General features: G+C 36.6%; 1 protein-coding gene across 1 annotated transcript in view; it reads left to right on the top strand.

The window, feature by feature from the left end:
- LOC126273341 (dynein axonemal heavy chain 10) overlaps positions 1-12189 on the top strand; it is a 1458287-nt gene that overhangs the window by 860461 nt on the left and 585637 nt on the right. The window contains exon 112 of the mRNA XM_049976887.1: positions 7812-8000. Within this exon, the coding sequence (XP_049832844.1) occupies positions 7812-8000 (189 nt within the window). The remainder of the gene's footprint in view (positions 1-7811; positions 8001-12189) is intronic.

The raw sequence follows: 12189 nt of genomic DNA on the forward strand, positions 1-12189 counted from the left end.
CTGAAATGACTCTTTAGAAATTCTAACTGTATAATTTACAGCCAGTCAGCTGTTTTTGAGCAGTGCAAATGCAGTCCAGACTGGACTGATCACATTACAACTATGATTCACCACGTTGCTGATGCATCCACCCCAGGATCACCTTGGGGGGAGCCTGTTTCTTGGTGGAATTATGATGGTTTTTCTGCATTCAGGGACAAGGGAGTGGCTATATTAAGATTCAATCAGTGCCCTACAGATGAGAATTTTGCAACCTTATGGACAGTGGAGACAAAAATAAGGAGAATAATTGGAGCAAGTAAGGAGAAGTCCCATCCATAACCAAGGGTCTTGTCAAGGCAGGGTGGCCTGCAGGACTCGATTATACAGGTAGCCATACTGTAGACTCAACTGTGATAGAGGGTCATCTGTGGGTTGAGGAAAAGAGGTAGAGTTTGGAAAAGTCACCCAGAAGCCTGGGTCAGGGAAGACGTACCAGATGGGATCAAAAGAAAAGACTGATTGTTGGGGATTGCACTGGATGAGACTTAAAAACCTGAGAGCTTAATGATGGAAGATAGGGTAGCACACAAGACAGATTACTTCCAAAACTTCATTCACAAGTCAATAAGAATGGAGACCTAAGTGCAATATATGTGTTAGAGATTGGTGTGATTGGGAGGGACAAGGGAGAGGAAATTGAAAGATGGAGAAAACTAAAAAAAGAAAGGAACAGTTCCTGTGAAAAAGTGATGAAATAGGAGACATTAATGTAAATTATGATATGTTGTAGTACAAGTTTCCACCTGCTGAGTTTTGAGAATCTGGTGTTTTCAGGAAGAATTCAGATGGCCTGTATGGTGAAACAGACACTGAGATCATGACTATCACATTGTAGACCATGTACTGCAGCAGGATATTATGTGCTGCTGGTGTACAGCCTCTGCCTTATGCCCCTTCATCCTAACTGAGAACTTGATGGGAGTCATGCCAATGTAAAATGCCACACATAGTTTATGTAACACCTGGTATACAATATGTATCATTTCACAGGTGGATCTCCCTTTGATGGTACGTGTTTGGCAATTACCGGGCTCAGGGATCATATAGATAGTGGTAGGAGGATGCATAGGGCAAGTCTTACAGTAGGCAAGTCTTCAAGGAGTGGTAGGCAAAATGTTGAACAGAATGGACCTCAGCTCAGGGCATGATTTTAGGAAGACAACATACCTTTGCTGAAGTCACTGATTAATACATTCAAGACCAGGATAATACTGAGTGACAAGAAGTGTGCTCCTAAATTATTTTTTGGAGGAATCAGCAGTTCTAGGATTGGATGTGATGGCGTGCTAAATCTGCTTTTGAACTAGGCTGGTGGGGTAATTAGGTCTAATGAAGGGTGAGGTGAGAATGGTGATGTACATGCCGTAAGGTGTTTGCATTTTTTAAATTTATCTATACATCATGTTCCATAGGACAAAATTAAGGAGAAAATCTTCAAAACATTGAACGTGTCAGTATATGAAATTACAACATGAAAGTAGTAACGGATAAAAATAAAATGTTTATGAACCCAAAAAAGTCAAGCCATAAGTTTAAGTAAATACAACCAACAATATAACATAAGAATCAGTGTAAGTTTTCAAGAAACTCCTCAGCAAAATAGAAGGAGTGACCCATGAGGAAAGTCTTTAGTTTTGATATGCAAAGGCATGGATTACTGCTAAGATTTTTTAATACTTGTTGTAGCTTATTGAAAATGGATGCAACAGTATACTGCACACCTTTCTGCAGAAGAGTTAAGGAAGTCTGATCCAAACACAGTTTGGATTTTTGCCAAGTATTAACTGAGTGAAAGCTGCCTATTCTTTAGAATAAGCAGATATTGTTAACAAGAAACAACAGTAAAAAATGTATATATTCAGAGGCCAATGTCAAATTACCCAGACTAGTGAACAAGGGTCGGCAAGAGGTTCGCAAAACTTACTCCACTTACTAACAGAACCACCTGTTTCTGAACCAGAAATATCCTTTTAGAATGGGAAGATTTACCCCAAAATATAATACCATATGATTAAGTGAATGAAAATAAGCAAAGAAGACTACTTTTTGTGGTGAACTATCACTTACTTCAGATACCGTTCAAATAGTAAAAATGGCAGTATTAAGTCTCTGAACAAGATCCTGAATGTGGGCTCTGCATGACAGCTTACTGTCTATCTGAACACCTAGAATTTCAACTGTTCAGTTTCACTAATCATATTTCCATTCTGTGAAATTAAAACATTGGGTCTTGTTGAATTGTGTGTTAGAAACTGTAAAAACTGAGTCTTACTGTGATTTAGCATTAGTTTATTTTCAACAAACCATGAACTTATGTCATGAACTGCACTATCTGAAACTGAGCCAGTGTTGCACATAGCATCCAAGCCAGTGTTATCAGCAAACAGAAATATTTTAGAATTACCCATAATATTAAAGGGCATATCATTTATATAAATAAGGAACACTAGTGGCCCCAGCACTGATCCCTGGGACACCCCCCATTCGATGATACCCCACACAGACCCCACATCACAGCCATTCTCAACACTGTGAAAAATGAACTTTTGCTGTCTTTTTTAAAAGTAAGAAATAAACCAATTCTGACCTGCTTCCTGCATTCTTTAATGGTCCAACTTCTGGAGCAAAATGTTGTGATCAAAACAATCAAATGTCTTAGTTAAATCAAAAAATATGCCTAGCATTTGAAACCTTCTGTTTAACTCATCCATTACCTCACAGACAAAAGAGATATAGAATTTTCAGTTGCTAAACAACTTCTAGAGCTGAACTCTGCATTTCATAGCAAATTATGTGATATTAAATAATCAATTATCCTTATATACACAGCCTTTTCAACAATGTTAGCAAATGGAATGGAAATAGATCTAAAATTGTCTCCATTATCCCTTTCTCCCTTTTTATAATGTGGCATCTGAACAGATATGTTTACTTGAAATGTCAAGGCTGTATGGGAGGGAACATGGAAAGGATGGCAACTGTCAAAATGTAAGTACTGTTGTTCATTAATAGTTTTAATGTGAGCAGAAGTGTGTAGTTTATCTTCAGTGAAGATAAGATGAACATCAAGGAAAGTGGAAACAGCTGCATAGCTTATGCAGATGTTGTTACAATATAAACAAAGAATGAGACTGAAGCAGTTACTCAAATAAATCATTAGGAAAAAATAATTGATAGACAAGGTTTCAGAATTTCAGATGAAAAAAAAAAACTAAAAAAAACCATTAATTAATGGCAAATGCACTAAAAAACATAGAAACACAATAGGTAAAATAGAATGAATTCATACACTTATGCAGGTCTGAAACAGATGTTAGAGTTAGTAAAATGGAAAGAGCATGTGGTTTAACAAAAAATATTTACAACAAGAAATGCAACTCCAGAATTACTGCAACGTACATCCATACGAACCTGCTTAATGAATTCACATCTCAGTGTCCCTCTACAGTTTACAATGCCCATATGTCCCTCTGATACTAAGTTAATGATTCCTTGATGTCTCAAAATGTGTCCTATCAAACAGTCCCTTCTTTTACTCAAGTTAAGCCACAAATTTCTTTTCTGACCAGTTCTATTCAGTACTTCATTAGCTAAATGATCTACCCATCTAATTTTCAGCATTCTCTGTAGTACCACATTACAAAGGTTTCTATTCTCTTCTTGTCTGAACTGTTTTACTTCTATATGAAGCTAAACTTCAGACAATATTATGAGAAGGAAAGTTGCTACCCACCATATAGCGGAGCTGCTGAGCCACAGATAGGCACAACAAAAAGACCCTCACAATTAAAGCTTACACACACACACACACACACACACACACACACTCTCTCTCTCTCTCTCTCTCTCTCTCTCTCTCTCTCTCTCTCTCTCTCTCTCTCATGCAAATGCAACTCACACACACATTGCCTGAGACTGCAGCTGTGTGTGTGATTTGCATTTGCATGAGAGAGAGAGAGAGAGAGAGAGAGAGAGAGAGAGTGTAAGTCTATTGTTGATGAAGGCCTTAATGGCCCAGTGCTTTAATTGTGAGAATCTTTTTGTTGTGCCTATCTGTGACTCAGCAATTCTGCCATACGATGAGTACCAACTTTCCTTCTCATAATATTATTACATTCCATTATGGATTTTCCATTGTGTGATTTACACCAGAGACAAATGCCTTAAGAGTAAGCTTACTATATTCAGTGTTAATAAATTCATGATCTTCAGAAATGGTTTGCTTTCTTTTGTCAGCTTACATTTTACATCCTCTCTACTTTGGCCATCATTTCTTATTTTACTGTCCAAATAGCAAACTTCATCTACTACTTTTAGTGTCTCTTTTACTAATCTAATTTCATGACTACTGCTTGATTTAATTGATGAAAATTTCACTACCCAGCATTGTTTTGCTTTTGTTGATGTTTATCTTATTGTCTCCTTTCAAGATACTATCAATTCTGTTCAACTGCTCTTCCAAGCCCTTTGCTGTCTCTGGCAGAGTTTAATTCCATCTCCAAACTTTTCTTTGGTTTCCTGGACTACTTCCTCAATCTGCAGATTGAATAACATCAGGATAGGCTACAAGCCTGTCTTACCCCTTCTCAATCACTGCTTCTCTCATGCCATTCAACACTCATGCTGCCAGGTTTCTGTACAAATTGTATAACTTTCACCCCCAATTCCCATTTTACCTCTGCAACCTTCAGAATTTGAGAAAGTGATTCCAGTCAACATTGCCAAAAGCTTTATCTAAGTCTACAAATCTATAATGTGGATTTTGCTTTTCTTTAACTATCTTTTAAGAGAAGCTGTAGGGCCAGCAATGACTCATGTGTCCCTTCATTTCTAGAGAACTCAAACAGATATTCCTAGAGGTCACCTTCAACCAGTTTTTACATTTTTTCTTTACATAGTTTATGTCTGTATTTTGCAACCATGACTTGTTAGACTGATAGTTCAGTAACATTCACACCTGTCAGTATGTATGTTTTTTTTTGGAATTGGAATCATTACATACTTCTTGAAGTCTGATGGTCTTCCCCTGGTCTCATGCATCTTGCACACAAAAGGACATCAGTATTCTAAGGAATTGTCACCTACTCCATGGACCTTGCTTCAAGTTATATCTTTCAGTACCCTGTTAAATTCTTCTCACAATACCATGTTTTCCATCTCATTTTCATCACTTCCACTTCCCTTTGTATGACACTACATTCATTTCCCTTGTATAACCCCTCTATGTATTCCTCCCAACTTTCCGTTTTCTTTCTTTGTTTAGCACTAGTTTTCCATCTAAGCTCTTGATATTCATACTGCTGCTTCTTTTTTCTCCAATGATCTCTTTAATTTTCTTACAGCATGTATCTATCTTTGCCCTAGTTACACAAGCTTCTATAGACTCACATTTCTCATCTAGCCACTTCTGCTAAGCCACTTTGCACATTCTGTAAGTCATATTTTTTACACATATGTATTCTCTTTAGCTTGCTTCAATTGCTGGATATTTATATTTATTTTTTTGATCATTTATAATTGAATGGATGAATAATTCTGCTTCACCCCAGCTTTATTCACCTTCAAAGCAGCTTTTACAGCTTCAAAGCACACACTGAGCATATATCTGCCTTAGTTGTTCAACAGCTGCAACCCATAGCACATAGACTTCCCTCCTGTTTTAAAGACACCAACCATTTCCTAGATCATGTGAAAACTGTGCTCCTCCCACCCACACCACACACCTACTATGAAGCTTAAATTCAGTTTCCTTTTTAGAATGACTAATTCACATTTGAGTTAAAAAATCAAAATTAAATCAGTAATTCAAGGAAAGGACTGAGGGAAATTGAAACTGATTCTCAAAAGTAAAAAAAACTAACACTCTATACCACATTTGAAAACAATAATGTTTATAGTATGTGAATGTCTGACTGTAAACAATAAGTTGGACAGAACAGAGATATTTGAAAGGTGGATTATTAAGAAAGTTATGTTTGCAACAGTGTATTTTTAAAATTATTATGCTCCTGGCATCATGTTAAGTAGTCACCAACATTTCTTGTAAATTAAAATCTGAGCTGCACATTAAGCATTTCAGAACCTAAGAAATCAAATATTTGTATACTTGGAAAAGCACATTTATTACATGAAAAGTGTCTTCCTGGAATCTGATGCTAAATGCATAAGATATTTTATGTAAGTGAGACCGGTAAAATATGTTACTTTTTCCTATGAACTTGTTTGCCTATTAAGAGTTCATCTTACATTTGAAGTGCTGCTTGACTTCCCCAATAAGAGTGTGCCAATGAGTTATACTGGATTAATTCTCAAATGTGGAAAAAATCTACAATATCACAATTAATTTTATCATTATGAGGGCTGGAATTTTTCTAAGTTATTACAAAAATGTTTTAAGGAGGAATTAGATGATTTTTCAGTAAAGCCATTGAGGAATTTACATATTGAGTTTTGTAAACACCATCATGAAGATAGACCTTAAGATACAAAACAATTTTAAGAGTACCTCAGTACACAGAATCAATTCATATAAACTGCTTCTTTCTACAGAATTGACAAAACAGAATTAGTTTTAATCAAGGATATGTCTCGTATTCACTTCAGACACACACAAATAGATATCCACATACAAATCGAATGAGACCCTATTTTTAAAGCAACTTTGTTTATCAATTTAAGCTATTCACTTCTTGCTTGTATAGGCCTACTGATGTGCAGTTTACCTTTGTGAATGTATATACATCTCCATACAAATATGCATATCTTTTAAGATATGGAATTTTCTTACAAAGAAGTTTCTGTTAACAGTTATTCTTAGTTTCATCCTCCATGTACACTAGTTTATTTTTTGAATATATATTTTTAATTTGTGTTTATATTACTGGGAATCATAGATTTCCAACCTTATTCTTGCAGGTCATATTTTAAGGTCTTAATAGAAACATAGCTTCAATACTAAACAAAGAAACACATTACATAAATTTTAATCTCTTTTGTTGTGCAGCAATCACATAGTTATTATTAGCTGTAAGTATCACAACAAAATGAATATAATGGGAAATAAGCATAAGATGTGCAGTTCAGTACCCCTGCATGTTGTCTGATTATGAACTGTACACATTATTATCATATCTTGGGTTTGCTAGAAGTGAATTATTAAATTCTTCTGAATTTTTCCAGAAGATTTTTATTTGAAACTTCTTAGCAGATAAAAACTTTGGTCTGACTGAGACTTGAACTCGATACATTTCCCTTTCATGAGCAGGTATTAGTGGAAGGAATATTGTGAGCTGTGAGGACTAGTTGCGAGCTATGCTTGTGTAAAGCAGTCAGTAGAGCACATTCCTGCAAAAGGCAAAGTCCCAAATTTGAGTCTCGATCTGGCACACAGTTTTAATCTGCCAGGAAGTTTCACATCAATGTACACCAAAACTCTGAGAAATTTAGGACACTCTCCAAACACATAAACATCTTATGTCTCTAAAGCAGTATTTACAACATGTAAATCCAAAGCACTTATTTTTTATATTGTTCCCTCACAAATATTTGGATACCTCATAATAGTTTTCTAACCAATATATATTCAGTTTTTTGTGGATTATATTTTTCTGTAACAGTTAAATATATTTATATGCCTTTTTTCTTCTAAATTAATGAAATCATTTCAAGTTTTGACCTATTTCAGTATGTTCATTATTGAAGTGCAATGGCTATATTTAGGTGAACTGTGAAATCAGACACACAGTGATTATAGTCTCATTGTTCCACAGTTTGAAGGAAAAGAAATATCTCTGGATAACAAGGTTGGTGTATTCATTACAATGAATCCTGGGTATGCAGGTCGCACTGAATTACCTGAATCAGTAAAGGCTTTATTCCGTCCTGTGGTATGCATTGTTCCTGATTTGGAGCTGATCTGCCTAATTATGCTATTCTCTGAAGGATTTTTGAGGGCAAAGGTATGTTAAGACCAGTAAAATGCTGGTAATTATTTTCTTAAAAAAGAAACCTATTACAAATCAAATAAAGAAGATAAAGGTGCAAACTGATATGTGACAATATGTAGGTGACGAATTAACTGTACATTTGCTGGTCTCTGCTTAATTGTAGACAAAGTTTTGTGTATACTTACACTTAACACCTATTCCAATTTCTCCAGTTTTTCATTTAGCAAAATTTATGGTGCAGTATAACTGATACTCATATATTATTTAAAATAATTTCTTACAGTTTGTCTCAACTATTTTACTATACAAAATTCGACTATACCAGTTTTAGAAGCAAAACACATACATATGCACCTTCATTGTGCATGTCAGGTGGGATGGGCTGAGGGAGAATGAGGCAGAAACAGGAGGAGGGTTTGTTGGAGACGAGTAGCTAGTGGCTTGAAGGAGGGTGATATGTGTGCACGCTAGAAAGTGGGAGAGAATTTCTTGAAGTTTGACTCTGGCACGAGTCAGAGAGACCTCTGCAAATACCAGAAAATCTTGATAGAACAAATCTCTGACTACAAAATGAGACATGAAATGCCAAATATCGATTGGCTTTATTATTCACAGAATATCTCATTAATTGCGTTACATTGGACATTATAATCTGATAGCTTTGTACAGACTCTGTATATAGATTATTATATATCTTGGTATGTACATCAAAGATGTGTTGGTCACTGTTGTGAGGCCCAAGCCATGGTGTTCACAACTTCTTGTATGGCAGTAAATTTTATTAAATGATGGACAGAATGGCTGTGGATCTCCATTGTCTCCAATATCGGCAAACTTTTTTATAGAATATTTTGAGGAATGTACATTAAATTTGGCTCCTGTTTGTCCATTGTCATTTTGTTAACAACATTATGTTGACAACATGTTTATGGTCTGGCCACAAGGCACAGAAGCTCTTGAACATTTCCATGAACATATGAACCCAAATATTCCGTTTACCATTGAAACAGTGAAAGAGGGAAGGCTGCCAGTTTTAGATGTTTTGGTACAGCGAAAGTCAGATGGATGTCTTGGTCACTCAGTGTACCACAAGCTGATGCACACTGATTTATATCTTAGCACCCAGAATTTACACCAACCAGTACAGAAGAGAGCAGCTTTAAATACACTGATACACAGAGCAAAACATTTTTCTGACAAGGACCACTTGCAGTCTGAAATTAATCATCTAAATTATGCATTCCAAAAGAATGACTATGGGTCACATGATATGAAATCAGCTTTCTTCAGGAAAAGGAAATGTGAAAATGTTGAACATTTGAATAATGAATGTCTGATTGCATTCCTTCCTTTTTGTTGTGCTACATCCAGCAAAGAAGGCAAAATCCTGGGAAGATGAGGTGTAATATCTATTTTTCAACCATCTCAGAAAATAAAAGAGATACTACACACTGTTAAGGACAGTCTCAACCTCAGGATCCCTGAGATTTCCACCATCCTTTGTGAGTGGAGAAGGACTTACATCAGTAATTCCACCCACACTCTTTCCAACCACTATGCAGAACAGCAAAGAGATATTAAAAATCAAGAAATGGAGAAATCTGCAGCCTAACAAACAAACATAAAAAATGTGCAATGAATCAAAAGTTTTTCCCCAGGCTCCTACATACTGGGCTGTAGAAATAAGAGAGGGTGAGAAAATCTTTAGGTGTAACAGCAGTTGTAATCTTAGCACTGTGAAATTTCAACTTTTCCCTGTGAAATAAATGTTTCAGTAGATTTCAGGATTGCAGCTGGTTGTCAAACTTCATTCCACAATATTTTGACTGGACGTCTGTCAGTCAACTTCAGGTGAGCTATCAAAGACTGATTCAGACATTCTCTGCTCCACCTTATATAGCATGCTGAGAGTTTTGCCACACAGGCAGAATCACAGTGACAAAAGGACCACACTGTCTAGCAGCAGTGCTGTCACTGGTGAAACTGCAAAGATGAGCTCTCTTCAGCTTTGATGCTTGCTGCAGTCATCAGAGTATTCTGGCATCTTCATCTGGAGAAATTTCTGAGATGACGGGATTCAATGTTTGATCCATTTGGGAGCTGCTGTCATGGTTTATTAGATTTTCTGTGATGCATATTTCAATAGATTCTTTTACAATGAAGTCCCAAAAAGATTTTGCTATGGCCAAAAGTAATGTTTTGCCATATTCCATTGAATGTATGTTGGAGATACAATGTTCCACAACTGCAGACTTACTGGGTCGCAGAAGGTGAGTGCAACATTTATGTTCTATGCTATGTTCATCCACTGTGTGTGGTGTTTGTCATATACAGGCCATACCACAGTGGCATGGTATTTTGTAATTTCCTGCTTTCCGCAATAAATTATCCTTCTCTCATCCAAGCATGTCTGAAATCTTAGATGGTAGTGGAAAATCACTTTCACCTGAAAATTACTAAGGATTCTTGCTACTTTGAAGAAAATATTTCCAACAAAGAGAAGGGAAGATAGAGACTTTGCTGGTGTGTTCTCCTCTTTATCCATGTCCCTGTTCTTGGTTGTATCTGAGAATGCCCTATTAATTTGCCAGATTGAGTATCCATTGGCTATGAACACAGTCCTTAAATATACAAGCTCTTTATGCAAACTATCTGCATCTGACACTGTATGAGCCGTGTGTACAAAGGTTTTAAGCATGCTCATAGTTTGGGATGGGTGATGGCAACTTGCAGAGTGCAAGTACAAATTGGTGTGATAAACAGAATGTCGCAGACAGGCATCACTCTTCTAATGAAAACATCCAGGAATGGGAGACAACCCTCTTCCTCTAATTCCATAGTAAATTGATTGTCCTCATGAAAGGAGTTAAGATTATGTAAAAACTCCATTAACGTATCTTCTCCGTAAGGCCACACTATGAAAATAGCATCCACATACCTCTAGAAAACAGTTGGTTTAAGAACCACTGTTTCCAGTGTTCATTCCTCAAAACCCTCCATAAAAAAAGTAAGCCAAGGGGCTTCCCAGGGCGATGCCATCATTCTGTTCAAAATATTCTTTATTGAATGTAAAATAGATTGAGTAAGGAGCATGCTGAAGCAAAGCAGTGGTGCCTGCCTGAAACTGTTTATCAATTAGTGCCAAGGCATCAGCTACAGTTACCTTAGTAAAAAGAGACACTACATCAAAGCTTACTAAAATATCTTAACTACTTAGGTGGAGAGCTCTCAATCTGTTGATAAAATCAGCTGAGTTCTATATATGATGAGGACATCTGCCAACCAATGGTCTCAGCAAGAAAGAAAGATGTTTGGCTAAATTGTATGTGGAGGCCTCAATATTACTCAATATAGGCCAAAGAGGATTATTACTTTGGGAAAACCATACAGTCTTGGTGAAACACTGGCATGTGGTCTTAACTATTTGATGGTCTCTGGAGGTAACGAGGAAGAATTCGAGAGTGCAGACATCTTCCATTGCACATGTGTTTAGGATCATCATCAACCCTCCTGTACATAGTATCACTAAGTAAGCCATACATCTTCTCCAAATACAAACTACGAGTTAACAAGACAGTTGAGCTACCTTTACCAGCCTACATCATCACTATATCTATATCCTCTCAGAGATTTTGTAGTGCAGCCCTTTCTTCAGAAGTTATATTACTGCGCTGAGGAAGTACTTTCAAAAGTGCACGGTAATTGTCCTTTCTTATTTATTCAGCAGCATCCACAGAAAGGCTTCTTACAGCTTTGTCAACATCACTCAGAAACTTACTAGAGATAGTGCACATGGTGTAGGTGCAAAATTGAGCCCTTTAGCCAATACAGACAGCATCACATCATCCAAGTTCTTCTCCGTGAAGTTAACAATGGGATATCATGCCATTATTCCCTGTGGTGCTGGCTGTTGTGCACCAAACAATAAAAATTTTTCACCTGCTGAGAACTCACAACCTTGGCTGAAGTCACACCATCAACCCAATCCCATGCTACAGGAGAGAGAAGTTGCAATCTTCAGATGTAGGTGGAATAGTTTTTCTGAAATGGCATAGAATTTCACATTAAACACCTTTACGGTGAGAAGATGGCCTCGCATGTAAGAGGTTTTGATAAGCTATGTGGTAAGAAAGTTCATTAAGTTTTTTAATGAGATATTGGGACCATGGCATAATTCCAGATTTTATCAGAGTGACACATT

This window comes from Schistocerca gregaria, chromosome 5 (assembly GCF_023897955.1).
Source record: "Schistocerca gregaria isolate iqSchGreg1 chromosome 5, iqSchGreg1.2, whole genome shotgun sequence".
Classification (NCBI taxonomy): domain Eukaryota; kingdom Metazoa; phylum Arthropoda; class Insecta; order Orthoptera; family Acrididae; genus Schistocerca; species Schistocerca gregaria.